The following is a 17,061-nucleotide window of genomic DNA, read 5'->3' on the forward strand; positions in this document are numbered from 1 at the left end:
TCGACTATGTTTCCAATATGACCTTTATTGAGGAAGTACTGCTGTGACGTTTAACATCAATCAACGAAAGGTTGCAAACTGTGCATGTCAACGAGGTTCTCCCATGAACAAAAGTCCATTTTAAATGCACCAGTGAGGTAAACATAATTATTCATATATAGCTTTCTTAAGGCTAAGAGAGTTCTGTGTTTCATTTATTATTTTTGGCTCAGTTGGTTCTTTGCATAATACATCTCAAAACATCCCCCCCCCGAGTGCCCCCCTTCCAACAGCTTAGGAAATTGGCCAATTCCCCAGGAACGTACAATGTCATGCATTTGAATCACCCAAAGACTGAGGAGGGAGCACCCTGAGCTTGCATGCAGTTCCCTCGTATTGCACAAAGTAAAATACAATGTCTGGAGCCCCCATGGGAGAACCCGTTCTGTTTTGAAGCTGTCAATCACATGCATATTAAAATTGTCATATGGCTTAACCTTTTGCAATGGACCCAAATCCTAGTCACTCTGGGTGACTTCCTTTACTATGGCGTGTGAAGTGACCTTCTCTACCTTTTTGGTAGACACTAGCTTCTCCTCAAAGGTCTCTTCATGCTCTTCGACCTTTTGAGTGACGGTTACAGATTTAGTGATGTATTTGGTAGCACCATCGCCCCCCTCACTGGTGATTTTTTCTATCTTTTTGGTCACCACCACTTTCTCCTCACTTCGGTCTGCCCCCTTCTTTTCCTCCGCCGGGCTCAAGTCTAGCCCATTGGTGACAACCCCTTTCTCCTCTTCTCCCCCACTGCCTTTCTCCTTAGTTTCCTGCTCTCCCTCCTTTCCTTCCACCTCCCCATTTACTGCTATGTCCTCCTTCCTGGATTCCTTGGAAGCCTTATCGCTGCCTTCCTCCTCACTCCCTCCCTCCTCTTCTGCTTTCTCCTTCTCTTTCTCCTTCTCCTTCTCCTGTGGCTGTGGCTTCTCCTCTTTGGCATCTTTCTCCAAGCTCACCTTTACTGACTTGCTGACCTCCTCCACCATCTCCTCCTTGACCGGGGACTCCGCCTTCTTCTTCTCTGGCACGTCCTTTGGCTTCTCCTCCTTCTTCTCCACCTTCTCTTCCTTGGGAGATTCCTTTGCTGCTTCTTTCTTTTCTTCCTCTACTTTCTCCTCTTCCTTTTTCTGTTCGACTTTCTCGGCTCCAGCTTCCGCTTTCGGCTTCACCTCTTCCACTGGGGATTTTGGCACGGGAGACTTGGCTTTCTCTGGCTTCTCTGCCTTGGCTTCTGCTACCGGCTCCTCCTTGGGAGCCACTTCTTCACGCTTCTCTCCAGGTTTCTTTTCTTCCTTAGCTTCAGCTTCCTCTCCTTCACCTTCGGCCTCTGTCTCTCCTTCTTCTTCCTGTTCACCTTCCTCTTTTTCACTGGAACCCTCCTTCTCAGATCCTCCTTCTTCGGCTTGGTCTGATTTAGCGCCCTCCTCTTCCTCCTCTTCTTCCTCTTGGCCTTCCTCTTCCTCCTTTTCTCCTTCCTCCTCTTCTTTAAGTTCAGGCGCAGCCGCTTTCACTGGCGACTTTTTGGTAGCTACGACTTCTTCTTCAGCTTGTTCCTCTTCCTTTCCCACTGCCTCTTCTTCCTTCTCTTCTTTCATGGACACAGCCAATTCCTCTGTAATGGCTGTCAGGGCATCTTCCATTTCTGATTTCTCATCTTCCACTTTGGTTTCCTCTATGATCTCCTCCACAAATTTGTGTTGGACCTTTAACTTAGGAGCCTCTACCTTGGTTTTCTGAATCTTGCTGGATATTGTGACTGAGGGCGGTCGGTGTGTATACAGCGGCCCAGTGATGCTTCCTGCAAATGTGCTAAATCTGGTCTCTTCACCCTCCAGGAGTTTTCTAAGGACCGAATCAGAAAAGACGAGACATTAAGTAAAACCTCAGCGGGCCTTCTGAGTGTCATTATGTTATGGGTAACGCAGCAGATACCTTTCAACAAACAGAATCACGTACATAAGAGGTTCTGTCAAGCCAGTGTAATACCTGCTATCATTTCATATCATACCTGCTATCTGTGTCATATCCAGAGATTCTCATGGGCCATCAGCCAATCACCTGCTGCAGTAACTGACCACACCCAAGAGTCCACTAACGCACTCGGCCGCCAAATCTCAGGTCTGCCGCAGTCTATCTGCTGCACCGTGAATATGCTGGAAAGCTCCCTCGTGGCCAAGAAGGCCTCAGTGACCTTCTTGAGCACTTGGACTTTCAGGATGTACACTAAATTTCTTTTAGCGAACATAATGTTCAACGTATCTATAAAACCTTTTAGTGTACGTCAGAATTTAGGCTACATATACATACGCTAATATGGGAATATCAAGTTATAAATTGGCCTGCAATTTTAATCATAAAGTGTCTATTTAGTATAGTCACTCAGCTTTCCTGAAAAGAGAGATAGCTCTGAATACTATTTATTCCTGTCATGTTGTGATGATGACCTTCTTGGTAGTAGAAAAAATGTTTAGTCAAGGATTTTCTCCTATGAACTTAGTTAACCATAACGTGGCATCACATAGCAGACCTATAATCTCTTTTCTTTTCTCTTTCTCTGGTTGTATATCTAGGTCTGTACATGTAAATATAAATAAAATAGAATATATATATATATATATATATATATTCTCTCCTTCTTCCTCTCTATAATTCTATCTAATATATTCTATCTAATCTATATATATCCTTTCAATCTATAGCTGTTCTCAGCCAGATGATGGCAATAGTAAGCTGTAAGAGAGAAACAGAGAAATTCAATGTCCTGATATTTGTCCTTGACATTATAAAGTCAAAAGCTGAAGCCACCATATGAAATACTAACATCCAAAATGCCATTTTTGTTTCAAACATTTGGAAAACAGTTTTCACTAAAATAAAAAAAAAATAAGCATAAGCACTGAATTAATCGGCGCTCTTCCTCATTTTATTTAAATATTTATTTCAACTAATGTTCATTCTTTTAAAGCTGTGTAAAAAGTGGTAAATTTCCAATTCCTTAGATTTTTTTTTAATTAATAAAGAAAACCAGGCACTGATTTAAAATCCCCGAAACCTGCTTGCTTTAACTTAAGTGGTGGGGTTCGGCCAAACAGCCTCCGCAGTGCGGTTAGTGTTTCCGCCCCATCCGTCGTGAGCACGGTACCTGTACGCAGCGATCTCGATATCCAGAGCCATCTTGACGTTGAGGAGGTCCTGATATTCACGCAAATGACGAGCCATTTCCCACTTTGTGCCCCGAAGCTCATTTTCCAACTGCTGGATGGTGTCCTGAAATAGACACAGCCAGAGATTCATTCGTCCAATAGCAACTTCTTTCGCACTTACCACCCCTTCCCCCACTTCCCTCCAGCTCTGTAAACCCTGTAGCTCTCAGCCCCTTAAGAGAAAAACAGCAACAACAAACCAACTAAGGAATTACCAAATAAATGAACAAACAAGATCAGTTAGACAATAAGAGATTTCCTGGGCACATCATGCACCGAAACCGGTGGACCTAGAACTCGTCTCAGCAGGAAACAAACGTGCTTGGGGGAAACCCCACGGCTGACTGAGCCCTTCTCATCTGAACCTTTTGGGCTGAAAGGCAATTTTAAGAGTTCTGATGGCGGCTGGGAAAGTTGAGAATATATGCGTTGCTGCACAAGCTGTCCTAAAGTTGCTGCTTTATCAACTGCCCGCATGTGTATCTTCTACTTTAAAACTAGAGCTCGCGAAGGAAAAACGCGTTTAGAAAAAGGTCGGGGCTCTTAGGGGCTGGAGATGGTGGGTGGAGGAGGAGTGGAGAAGGGGTGGGGAGGGGCGAGGACGCTTTGCGGATCTAACTTGTGTCTGCGTCGCGCGCGCGCGCACTGGCCAGCGGCCGCCAGGGAGCGCGGCGGGGAGCGCGGCGGAGAGCGCGCCGGGTCGCGTGCCTGAGTGTCGGGGGCGCGCGGCGCTGGCGCTGGCGCAGGCTGGCCGCGCAGCCGCGTTTCTTACCTGGTAGCTGCTGAGGTCGTGGTTATGGCGCTCCTCGATGTCGCTGAGCTGCCGCTCCAGGGACTCCTTGGTGCCGCGCACTGACTCGAGCTCGATACTCTTGGACTGCAGCTGGCGCCGGTACTCGGCGATCTCTTCCTTGGCGGAGCGGATGGCCTCCTTGTTTTGCTCGGCCGCCTCGGTGAGCTTGGCGTAGCGGCACTTAAACCACTCTTCGGCCTGGTGCATGTTCTGGTCGGAGTGGCATTCGAGCTGCGAGCGGATCTCCTTCAGCGCCGACGAGATGTCTGTCTTCAGGTAGTCTTTGCGCTCCACCGTGATGTGCGACGCCTGGATCTGGGCCAGCAGGTCGGCCACCTCCTCCTCGTGATTGCTCCGCAGGAAGGCCACCTCATCCTGCAGCGACTGCACCTTCTTGTCCAGCTCCACCTTGACCAGCGACGCCTCCTCGATGTCTTTGCGCAGCGCGCGGATGGCCGCCTCGGTGTCGTCGCGCAGCCGTGCCTCCTCTTCGAAGCGCTCCTTGAGCCGGTGGATGTCTTCCTCCAGGTGATCCGAGTCCAGCTGTACCTGAGCCTTCTCGTGATTCACCAGCTCGAGGGTGGCGCGCAGCTCGCGGATCTCCTGGTCGTACGCGTCGCCCAGCTGGGCGTGCGAGGCCTGCTTCTGCCGCAGCGCCTGGATCTCCGCCTCGATCTCCTTGTTCTGCTGCTCCAGGTAGTGCACCTTCTCGATGTAGCCGGCGAAGCGGTCGTTCAGCCCCTGCAGCTGCTCCTTCTCGTTGGAACGGGACAGCTTGTAGTCGCCGCCCGGCCCGGAGCCGCCGTTGAGCAGCGACGAGGACTGGCTGAAGTCGAGGCTGCTCTCGGCCGAGCTGAGCATAGCCGAGCTGTAGGTGAGGCGCGGGCCAAGCGCGCTGCGCTTGTAGGAGGAGGACACGGTGCTGGGCGAGCCGCGGGACCACGACTGCGAGCGGAAGCCGCTGGACGGGGAGCCACTGACGCGGCTGAAGCTCGAGCGGGTCTCGGTGACCCGCCGGTAGGCGGACGGGTTGCCCAGCGAGTCCAGTGTGTAGCTCATCTTGGAGGCCTCGGGGCGTGTGGCTGTCACAGCGTTCTGCTGGTCTCGCCGCAGCCCATTTATAGCCGCGGCGGCTGGTCCCGGGCCAGGGCCCCGCCCCGTGGAGGCGGCGGCCGAGGAGGCGGGGACTGCGGGCACCGGGCCGGGGGAGACGAGGGGGGTAAAGACAGCCTAGCGGTGATTCAGCGCCCGCTCCACGTGGGCCCACGCCGCATCGGACCCCGGACTTTGCTGCCCCGTCCGCGGCCCCTCCCCCAACTCTCCTCTAGATCCCAGACCACTTGTCGCCCTTCAGGCCCCCTTTTTTCCATTTCTCTTAGCCTTCGGATTGCATTTTACACCCTCGGTGCGAGTATTCACCCAACGCCCTTTCTTTGTCTAGTCACTCTTCTGCCATTCGGACAGCTCTTCTCCCGACCCCCTGGCCACCTTGTTCTTTCCTCATACCCACGGCTTTCTCTTCCTTTGCCCTTTCTCCATTACTTTTTTCTTTCCCCGTCTTCTGTGATGAATCGCTTCCCCTTCTTTTGGGCATCTCTTCGCTTTCCCACTTTAAGCCTTCTTAAGTCCCATTCACTCTGCCCTTCTCTCCGAGCCCTTTCCTCCTGGACCTTTTTTCTTCCCATCCTTTTCTTCTCCCCTTCTCTTTCCTCCCCTCCTCCTGCATTCTTCCCCTCCCCCAGCCTCATTTCCCCTCGCCTCCCTCCCCTTCCCCCACTCCTCCTTTTAAAGCAGCCCGAGATGAGCGCAGGCCCCGAGTTGGGCCTAGAAGAAAAAAACAAAAAGACTTTGAAGAACAGTCGGCCTGAAGGCTTCGGGAAGGGGACAAAGAGGATGGGCCTGGGTAGTTATTTGTATTAAAGGTGGGATATGGCGCTACATCCCGCTTAACGTTTGGGGGACGTCCGCAGCTTCCGCGGGGGCAGAAGGTAAGGCGCTTGTGCTCGCTATGGCGCCGGCAGCACCAAGGACAGCGCCCAGGCCGGCGAGCCGGGAGACTCCGCTGCCCGGGGGGGCTTATCGCCCAGCGTTGCCTGTCGGGTTGGTGGGGGTTTGTTTCCCCCACTTATCCCCGAGTCAGTACAATTAAAGCCTGTTTGTAGTGAGTGACTCTGTTTGCAGGGGCCAAGCTGGAATTGAACACTAAGATTTCTCTGCAATGCAGAGTTGGCACAATGAACCGATTGCAGATTTTGAAAACAACTAGAATTCATTAAAGTCAGGTAACAGAAATAATATACATGTAGCCCCGTTTGGGTTTTCTAACATAGGATAGGTGCAAGAAATCAAGAGAAGCAGGGACTGAAATTTGAAGGTCAAATATTCTTTGGAAAGGGGAATTTGAAATCTGCTGAGGTGAAAAGTCCAGGGGAATATAGTTTGTGATAAGTTTGAACACAGACAATTGCTGCGTCATCATTCTGTTCAGTACTCCCTGTGTGTAACTGCCATGACTGAAAAGCACCTGGATTAATTTAAAATTAATTTAAAAGTTGCCAAACAGATTCACCACAACCTTGAATAAAACCAGATGTTTTCCCCTCCATATAAAATGTAATATATTTCCCCATTTAGATATTGATTGACTTGGAATAGATTTTACATATCTTTAAACATGTTTATTTAAGCAAGGAATATAGATAGACTTCTTGCTGTCTGGGGTGCTGCTACCTGGTAAAATGCCCCCTTATTTTGCCTAGTGCTTTGGGGTAATTCAGGGCAAAAAAGTTCCAAATCCTGCAAGACAAAGTGAAGAGAAGAATGTTAAGAGTAATGACTGAGTTTGCTGGGGCCATGGGCACAAGTGATTGCATGTGAAATGCTATGGCTGCACAGAAATCACTGCTTGTGAAAAGCAGGCATCCCAGAATTAAATATTTTCCTTTCACAGCGTGCTTTCTCTAGGTCTTGTTTTCTTAAATGACGTGGTCATGCCAATCAGTGAGTTTCTAGAGGTTTTTATCTTTATTTTTTATTTTTATGAGATCTCTTGGCCCATTTGTATTTTAAAATAGAAGGGGTTAATTTAGGGAGTTACTTTTAGCTCATTAATGTAAAACTGCGGCATTGCAGGCTGGTGGGGGAAGGATGTTCTAGTTTGCTGAGTGACAGGTTGTCTTTCAGTCCAGGAGAGCCCCAAGTCTCAAGCTATTGGGAAAGACAGATGACAGAGTGAGGGGATTGACTTGTGAATACTGGGAAAAAAAAAAGGAGGAATTTTCTAGTTTCCGATGGATAAATAAAGGAAAAGAGAAAGAAAATTCTCTGCCCTTCTGTAAAGTCCTGCCAATCTCTAGGTTAGAAAGATGACATCAGATAAGGCCAGATGCTAATTATGCAATAATTATGCCTTAGTTACTTCTTACTTTCTGCTTTTATTAAAAAATATAAAAACCGTTGGGAGTTTCATGTTGCATATATGCTAAAAGGACCTTCTGCAGTGACAGCAAATGGTTAACAGGCTGGCTGCTGCCCGTTAGTTTTCTTCAGGGTTTTAAAAATGCGATGACTCTGCAGAGAGACATTTACAAGGAAACACATGTCTGACTTCACAATTAGCCTGCTTTGCCTTGTATCTGAACTAGCACAGAAATTGTTAAGCGTCCAACTGGTTACAGAAGGAGGAAAGCGTTGCGTACAAACAAAATACCGGCCAGTGACTCAGGCTAAATCCAGTTTGTGACTATAGCTTAAAATTGTAACTTCTGTGTGACGTTCAGCGTGGCCACAACAGGATAACACAGAGAATTATATCAGTCACCTTATTAAGGGAAAAAAAAGTTCCCATGGCTTTAAAAATGATTGGTCCAATTTCACATTTACTGAAATGTATTTTATATTAGACCCTTTACTTTAATCACTCTTTCTGAAGGTGACTTGAAGGTTATGCTCATCAGTGAATTTAGTATAAAAACTTTTTAAAGGAAGCTATAGCATTCATTGTTACCCTACTTTGTCTCATATTAAAAAAAATTTTTTTTTAATGTTTTTATTTATTTTTGAGACAGAGAGAGACAGAGCATGAGCAGGGGAGGGGCAGAGAGAGAGAGGGAGACACAGAATCCGAAGCAGGCTCCAGGCTTCGAGCTGTCAGCCCAGAGCCTGACGTGGGGCTGGAACTCACGGACTGTGAGATGATGACCTGAGCTGAAGTCAGACGCTTGACCGACTGAGCCACCCAGGTGCCCCATCTCATATTTTTAAAGAACATTTACTACCCTAATGTTGTTCATAGAAAGAGATGTAAAGTTTTGCATTTTTTTGCCCTAATGACATTAAGGCTATGGGATCTTCTGAAAATATTAACAAGACAAAATTAGCATATGGATTTATCGGAATCTATGATACTCTTATAATTTATCCTAGACAGGGAAGTGACAGATATGATTTAGATGCAAGGCCTTTTTACTGAAATGGTCTCTAGCTTGTTGTATCACAGGCTACAGTTTTGAATCACTTCATAGGGAAATACAGAGCATGCTGTGTTCTTTCAGTAGGTAAAGTGCAGAGATTAACTTTGTAGTTAAGAGCTATCGGGAAGTCCCATCTCATGATGATGGGAAAAATCTCTTTTGCATAAGGGGTTTGTTCACTAGGAAAAAAAAAAAAAAACTAAGGTAAGAAAAGTGAGAAGTTGAGCGTTTTCTTCCTTTTCCCCATATTTCCTTACATTTAAAAGAACACTTTTTGGTACAGAAATGCAAGGAGGATGGGAAGTAGGAATGGAAGAGCGAGCGCAATGTTCTGGATGGAAGCATCTGGCACAATGGTAGGCTGACTCCATCTAAGATGAGATGATCTGTACTTCCAATGTACTGTGCTGTCTTGAACTTGATCCTTTTGCCTGGGGTCGGATTTTAGAACTTACGATGAATAATTGTTTATAAATTATTCTTTTCTAATTGTTTAAGGCGTTGCTGATGTAGGAAGGTAGGGACTGAGTCCCCTGGAGGGACAACATAAGGCGAATGAAAACGGCAATACTTCTTTCTGCTTGAGCCTTGGGATGTCAAACTCTAGAAGCAGCTCTGACTTTTGGGCTTGTTTACTTACTTCAGACGTCGAAAGCAAAATAAAAAGTCTCCTCAAGGGAAGGAGGCTGTTAATTGTCAGGAAAATTGGGATGTATGTGTCTCTATGGTCTTTAATGAAAACAAGTCCATCTGAACCACAGTGGCCTTTTTCTAACATTAGACCCTGAAATGGTGTTTGCTTCCCTTGCCAAGTATTGTGATTCATTCGATATTGCCTTACATATCTGTCAGTGACTGTGTTTATGTGAAAAGTTAATTGAAGTATTAAGAAATTAAAAACACTTTACATTTTTGTATTGTTCCAAATATCAGTTTTGAAACGCATCTGGAAATTTCATGTTTTATGGGGGAAACATTTAGCTTCAGCTTTCACATAGCTGGCTGATTTTTTTTTTTTTGCTGTGTAATGCCTTCACCCCACCACCGAGAATCAGCCCTGTAGAAGCCAGAGGAGGACTTAGAATTTTAAAAAGTATTTAAGATACCCTTGGTAAAAGTGATTCTAAAAATAAAGTTCAGTAGACGCATAATAAGACTGTATTAATTTTCAGCACGGTCTTAATCGGACCCGTTGGCTTTACCTGCAAAGCGGCAGATCTTGATAGCATGCACTTGACTTTTTCAAACCCTGCACTGCACGTAACTTTACATCAGTGCAGCCATGTAATATTTATGGCATATTTTATCGCAAGCTTACCAAGGCCTGACTTAGCAGGAGACATAATTCTTTTATTAGAAACTCTTAATTAAAATGAGCTTTGTAAAACTAGAACAGATCAATGATCTATTATCTTTGGACCAAATTTCTGAGCAGAGCTGAACCCAGGGGTATAAAACAAAGTCAGCAGGATGCCCCACCTGATAATTAAGTATCATCGTCCCAGGACTGGTTCTTCCTTCACAATTTCAGTGATTCTCAAAAGCAGTGTTCTTTAATAAGCCTCACAAAATGGGCACACTGTCGTAGCTCTCTCTTTTTACCGAGATTGCAAAGAGCATCATATATTTTAGAATACTTTTACTCACCTTTTTAGGTCAAAATTAACATATACTTAAGTGTAGAAATCTACAAAGTGTAGAGAAGCATTAAGTGTTTTCTGGTAGCTTTTTTTACTGTAACTTAAATATCAAGAGGATCTTTCTGTTCATGTAATCCCATGCCCTGCTTTGTAAAATAAATATATCAGAATATGTAATTTGCTATCTTAGAGAAAGGAATCCGGTGTTAATATGCCAGGCAACTTGGGTTCCAAATATTTGATTTTCATTTTCCTCTTAAAAAAACACTTTTAAGGGCCCTGTAGAGCAAGAATGATAATGTAATAACAACTAATAAAATAATAGTAAAATAAATAGTAATGATAATGGATCAGTAAAATAATAGTAATGATAATGGATCAGGACTGTCGGATTGGGTCTGAGGACTAATTTCTGTCTCTTTCTCTCTGTCTGCCTTTCTCTGTCCTTGCTGGTTGAGAGGAGTGTCATCGTGATGTTGAAGGCGGTGATTTGACAGTCAGAAGTGGTGCCCTGTAATCTTGCCTAGTCAGACCTGAGGACTGTGTTCTTTTACACTTAATGGTACCCTGAGTCCCAAAGCCATCATCATCGCCACCAACAGATTTTACATGTGAATAATGCTTTCCATCAAAGAAGCAAAAGCAAAACAAAACCACATTTTGTTTTCTCACCTGGAATGAGCACGGGGCGGGGGGGGGGGGGGGGGGGGGGGGGGGGGGGTAGTTAAGGTAAAACGCAACTTACCCATTTTATAGGCGGTGAAATCGACTAAGGCCACACATCTGGTAAGTGTCAGAGCCAAGACCAGAATGCAGGTTCTTTGCTACTAGTGCTAACATCAAAAAAATGTTCTCAGCACAACGTCCAGTCCGGGCTCCGTGAACGTGAAACACAAATTAGAAGTAGGCAGATAATCAGTAATCTCAATAGCAATAATTGGTATTTATTGAGTGCTTACTAGGTGCTGAGCACTATGCCAAGACTTCATTGGCTTCTCTCACTTAACCGTCACAACAACCCTCTGAAGTGATGCCATTATTATGCCCATTTTGTAGAAACAGCAATTGGGCATACAGGCACAGAGGGACCACACGCAGCTAGGCAGTCATGGAGTGGAGATATGAATCCAGGAATGGCGGACTCAGGGGGAGGAATTGACCCTCACCACAACATCACACTGCCTTGAAGCCACCCAATCCATCTTAAAAAATCTTATTTAAAAGCCAACTGTTTAACTGTGAGGTCATGTGACAAAAATCTAGGGCACGCACTATGCGTTCTTTTGAGGTCTTTTTTCCTCATTCTATACAAATAAGACATTTTAATATTTTCTCAGATGAACAGTATTTCTTGGTGTGTGACTTTATTAAAGATATTAAAAATGACAACTCTGAATTACTTGTCTTTATTATTTTTTTTCTTCTTGGTTAATTTTCTATGGAATATGAAGGGCCTCTAATTCATTCCAGTTCATGGTCTGTGGGTAATATCCCTAATCATTTTATCTATTATTTTATTTGGTATCTGTCATTCGTATTTACATGAGCTTTTGGTTTAGTTTCTAGGAGGTTTTAATTTGTGCTATACATTAATTTATCATCATTATCACTCATTTACTAACATACCTATATATTTATATACATGCAAATAAAAAAGAAAACAAATGGTCATTAGGTATTCACAATTTTTTGTAGATGTCAAATTCTTTAACCTAAATTTGCTTTGAGATCCAGTAATGAGTACTAGAATCTTGGCAGAAGGAATCGCTTGGCCCACAGTCTTTGTCAGGAAAGGTTTACAACGGGGTGGCTGGCAAGGAAGCAGCTTTTAAGATCTATTAAAACAGGGAACAGATAGCCATGAATAATTTTAAGTGAATCTCTTGATCATCTATTTTATATACAAAAATCAGGGTTATGTGACTGTATTTATATAGGTTGCCTGGAGACAAGTCAGCCTGAATCCATTTTCGTTATTTATGGGATAAAATGCTCTGACTCACCCTATTTTCATTTGTATAAATCTGCTTGGCTTCTGCTTTATCAGATGGGGTCATGGAAGAGAATTGTTTCCCATTTTTCCTGAACAAAAGTTGACCTTGAAACAAAATAGCATTTATCCTGTATTAGTCATTGACAATCTGCTTCTGCATTTGGATTACATACAATTATTAGGAAGTGAATGCCTAATGATGAAAACTCTTAGCCACCGTGAGTCGCTTAATCCAATTTGCTGTTTTCTTTTGCTCCCTGTTAGCCTACATGATCCTTTCCTTCTGTCAGGTTCAGTATACCTTGGAAATTTGATGCCTCCTTGGAAACTCCTAAGAGTGACCCTCGAGTGCATCTTGAACACGAGGCACGTTCATGTCACGAAGCCAGTAGGTATTTATCGAGGCTCCCACATCCCATTAGCGAGAACTTTCTGCTTCTGGGTTTCCAGTGTCCTTTGCTTTCCCGTGATCTAGTCTTAGCGAAACTCCAATTCTCCAAATCCTTTCCAGGTTTTCCAAGTGCAAATTCTTCCTCAGAGGCTGAAACTCACTGTTTGTGGTCTAGTTAGGTGCTACCACCTGCTGGACATTTAAATAACATCTCACCACCGACTAAATTTAAAATTCCAAGTGGCGGCTATCAAGTCTTAACACACAGTTGTGTGTCCCTCAAGTCTTAACGCATAGTTGTGTGTCCCACAGTGTTTTACAGATAGTGAGTACCCGATCACTAGCTGTTGCCTGAATGAGTAAATGAAGTTCTACCTCTTTCCCTAAAAACTTCCTTTCCACAAACACTAGTCTCGTCAATATCAGGCACCATACCGGACCCTGGAGAATTCTATGAAAGGTACAGTTCCGGCTCGGATGAATGCAGCTTAATGGAGGATTCGGGCAAGCAAAAACATATTTGCTGTGGGAGAAAGTATGGAGCCAGGATCTCTAGCTGTGTGAGAGATCAAGAAAGTGTGTCACGGGAGCACGGAGGATGAGCAGCTCAACCAATTGGTGATGGGGGTGGAAGCACATCAGAGAGAGCTTTCTGGAGGAGGTGACATGTGAGGTAGGTTTTGAAGTATAATAAGTGGGAGGCGAGCAGGTGAAGAAAGGAAGAAAGCAGCCAAAGGCATCGAGGTGAGGGGTGGGCACAGTGTGTTCAAAGAGATGCCAAGGACTACAATAAGGGGGGCACGTAGTTCCGGGCTGCAGAGGAGTGTCTGTGGCCCAGGAGGGAGAGACGGAATCACGTAGCATGGGCTGGAGACAGAAGGGTGCACTGGAGAGAGGGGAACATGCGGCTGGGGCTAGAAAAAGGGCCTCCAGGCAGGGTCAGTGAGGTAGGAGACCCGTAACGCATGCTGGAAGTGCATGCAGAGGACAGATCACGGAAGACGGGACCTTTGCACTTGTCTTGTAGCTGACTAGAGGCCAGTTAAAGCATTTCAGAAAAATTTCCGAAAACTCACATCGGCGGAAGGAAGCAAAATAGTTTGGACGACGAAAGGGATTGGAATCAGGGAGATAAATTCAGAGGTGATGGCAATAATCCAGATGAGACTGTGGGAAGGTGTGAACTCAGAAAGGTGGGTGAGGCCAGGCAGGGACCGCAAGAAGAAAGGACAGGATTTGGAGGAACAGGTGATGTCATCCCTTGTATTTGTTCCCGATGGGATGGCCGCTGTAACCAATTACCACAAGCTTGGAGGCTGAACAGAACACGAATGAATTATCTTACAGTTCTGGAGGTCAGAAGTCTAAAATCAGCCTCGGGCTAAAATCAAGGGAGTGACCCAGCTGCCTTCCTTCTGGAAGCTCTGGTGGAGAATATATTTCCTTGTCTTTTCCAGCTTTCTTGGCACACGGCTCCTTCCTCTATTTGCAAAACCGGCAACGGCACGTCTTTTCTCCTCTCTGACCTCTGCTCTATTTCACGTGTCCTTCTTCTCACGCTCTGACCCTTCTGCCTTCTTCTTTTAAGACCCTTGTGATCACATCCCCCGTAATCCAGGATAATCTCCCTGTGGTAGGGTCTGTTTCAGTCTGCTGGGGCCGCCATAACAAAAACCACAGACTGGGCGGCTTACACGACGGACATTTATTTTCTCCTGGTTCTGGAAGCTGGAAGTCTGAGGTCAAAGTGTTGGCAGGTTTGGTTTCTTCTGAGGCCTCTCTCCTGATATTGCCGATGGCTGCCTTCTCCTCGCGTCCTCACATGGCCTTCCCTCTGTGTGTGCACGTGGCTGGTCTGGTGTGCCTTTTCTGTGTGCTCGTCTTCTCTTCTTGCAAGGACACCGGTCAGGTTGCGTTAGGGCCCAGCCTAGCAACCCCATTTATTTGAACTTGGTTACCAATTTAAAGGCCCTATCTTGAGGTACTTGGGGTATGAACTTCCATATACGAATCTGAGGAGGACACAATTCAGTCCATGATAGGGTCCTCAAGTTAATCACGTCTGCAAAGTCTCTTTTGCCGTGGAAGGTGATACAGTCACGGGTGCAGGAAATGGGATGAAAGTATGGGAGGAACACCACGTTTGGGGGTTAGGGGAAGTTGGACAACACTGCACATGTATCTCTGAGTTAACTACGTGACGAATCTTCAAGGTGGTTGAGTTTCCTTGTCTAGTGGGGAAGGACCTACCCTATAAGACCCATAAGACACCTGTAAGGCAAATAGCCACATCAGGTCTCATTTTCTTCATTTGCAACACAGCGATGATGCTGATACCGATTTTTTAACGCGGTCTCTAGGATGAAATGAAATAGTGTACGTAAAGTGCTCAGTAAGTGATATTACTACCATCATCATGACCATGACTAACGTCACCTCCGTAATGGTTGGTAGATCCGTGGACATGGGGTGGGTACCTCCCCCCCCCCATGCGGTGGGAAAGATTAAACACAATTGTGTCCCATAACCCTTCCGCGAGGAGTTCAAAGATGTGTCAGAGAGACAAGAATTTGCCCTGGGTAAAAGAGAAGTAAATTGATGTGCTTTAGCTCACCACGTTTGGCACTAAAAAAGAACTAAGATGATTATAAATCTATTTAAGCAGAATGTTGTCGGGTGCTTGATTTCAGGCAAATAGTTCAATGTCAAGATAACAGAAAAAAAATTATTTTTCCAAATGACTGAGTATGTGGCTGGGTGTAACAAGACATCCCTCCCGCTCCCCAACAACATTTCCTTGCTTAAGGACATGACAGAAAGAGAAAATTGCCTGATTGGGGCAACAGACATAATAAATCATACAGAGGTGATGAGTCTCACGTTGTTCTCCTCTTGGCTTCCACTTCTTATTACTAGTTTTGGGAGCTATGTCTCGACTGTAACTTTGTGAATATGCATGTAGCCTTTAATACAAATTAAATCTTTTTTTTTAATTACGTTTTTATCTTAATTCCAGTATACTTAACATACAGTGTTATATTCATTTCCGATGTACAATACTATAGTGATTCAATACTTCCATTCATCACCCACCCACCTGCCCTCTGGTACCATCACCTTGCTTTCTATAGTTTTTATAGTTTATTTTATCCTTCGCTTATGTGTTTTGTTTCCTAAATTCCACCTATGGGCGAAATCATTTGGTGTTTGTCTTTCTCTGACTGACTTATTTTGCTTAACGTTACCCTCTCTAGCTCCACCCACGTCCTTGCAAATGGCAAGATTTCATTCTTTGTTATGGCTGAATGATATTGCAAATATCACCTTCTTTACAAATCAAATCTTTTATCTCAGGGCCACCAATGATGTATCTGGCAAAGCGCAAATCAGAAGTTCCATCAATGCAGGTACAGGAGAGGAAGGCTTTTTGTGGGATGAGTTAGGAGAGCCTGGTACTTACCTATAAAACCTAGAGAATCTGGATCTCTGAGTTCAAATCCTACTTTCACCAATTCCCAGCTGTGTGGATTTAAACATAGCCACAAATTCCTTACATTCATCAGTTTTTTTCTTTTTTTTTTTTTAATTTTTTTTTCACGTTTATTTACTTTTGAGACAGAGAGAGACAGAGCATGAACGGGGGAGGGGCAGAGAGAGAGAGGGAGACATAGAATCTGAAACAGGTTCCAGGCTCTGAGCTGTCAGCACAGAGCCCGACACGGGGCTCAAACTCACGGACCTCGAGATCATGACCTGAACCGAAGTCGGCCGCTTAACCGACCGAGCCACCCAGGCGCCCCTTCATCAGTTTCTTTATCTGTACCGTGGTAGGGATAATACTGGTGTGATCTCACAGAGTTGTCTTAGAGCAGTGTTCAATAAATGGTAGCTACTTTAGATTTGCCCATTCTCCATAGTTAAACTTTAACAACTTAGGAAGCATTTATTGAGCTCCCATTGGATGCTGGTCATATTTCCATAAACATCTTACTTAATATTTACATCAGCCAGGTGAAATGATACTATACTTTTCTTTTTAAAAACAGGTGAATGAGGGGCACCCGGGTGGTTCAGTCTGTTAAGTGGCCAACTCTTGGTTTCGGCTCAGGTCATGATCTCACGGTTCATGAGTTCAAGCCCCGTGTCAGCTCTGCACTGGCCTGAGGTGGAGTCTGCTTGGGAGTCTCTGTCTCTCTCTCTCTCTCTGCCCCTCCCCTGCTTGTGCTCTCTCTCTCTCTCAAAAATAAAGAAACATTAACAAAACAAAACAAAACAAAACAGGAGACTGAGACACAGAGAACAGAACCCCCGACTGAGGTCTTTTTAGGTGGTGTAGTGAAAAGAATGTCATAGGAGTCTTGTGCTCTTTTCACATCAATCACAGGTGTTGGGTATAATCCATGAAATTTTTTTCAATAGCCCTAAACGCTAATTTCCTTGTTAATACAACAGTTGGATTTTTATCCATTTAGGGTGTTTAAGTTTATGCCTTTCAAGTCTTTTATTTATAGGCAGATCCTATGAATAGGTGGG

At 44.9% G+C, this 17,061-nt stretch overlaps 1 protein-coding gene across 2 annotated transcripts; it reads right to left on the minus strand.

Annotated features, from left to right (window-relative positions):
* Positions 1-282: 282 nt before the first annotated feature.
* On the minus strand, positions 283-5,091 carry NEFM (neurofilament medium chain). Of its 2 annotated transcripts, none has more exons than XM_042933844.1 (3): positions 4,012-5,091; positions 3,179-3,303; positions 283-1,878 (listed from the first exon to the last, which is right to left on the minus strand). In XM_042933844.1, exons 1-3 carry the CDS (start codon positions 5,089-5,091, stop codon positions 498-500), a joined length of 2,586 nt encoding a protein of 861 aa, XP_042789778.1. In that variant the 3' UTR covers positions 283-497. The 2 variants fall into 2 exon arrangements, with proteins under 2 accessions (XP_042789778.1, XP_042789779.1); XM_042933845.1 differs by lacking the exon at positions 4,012-5,091 and adding an exon at positions 3,455-3,518.
* Between the last annotated feature and the right edge of the window lie 11,970 nt (positions 5,092-17,061).

The sequence above is a fragment of the Panthera leo genome, chromosome B1 (assembly GCF_018350215.1).
Source record: "Panthera leo isolate Ple1 chromosome B1, P.leo_Ple1_pat1.1, whole genome shotgun sequence".
Taxonomy (NCBI): Eukaryota; Metazoa; Chordata; class Mammalia; order Carnivora; family Felidae; genus Panthera; species Panthera leo.

What these genes read in the sequence shown, in the direction of transcription:
- NEFM (XM_042933844.1), bottom strand. Translation starts at nt 5,091, where the DNA reads ATGAGCTACACACTGGACTCGCTGGGCAACCCGTCCGCCTACCGGCGG. An exon ending in ACGACCTCAGCAGCTACCAG is followed by an intron (nt 3,304 to 4,011) that starts GTAAGAAACGCG and finishes TGTCTATTTCAG; the next exon opens with GACACCATCCAGCAGTTGGA. An exon ending in ATCGAGATCGCTGCGTACAG is followed by an intron (nt 1,879 to 3,178) that starts GTACCGTGCTCA and finishes TTCGGTCCTTAG; the next exon opens with AAAACTCCTGGAGGGTGAAG.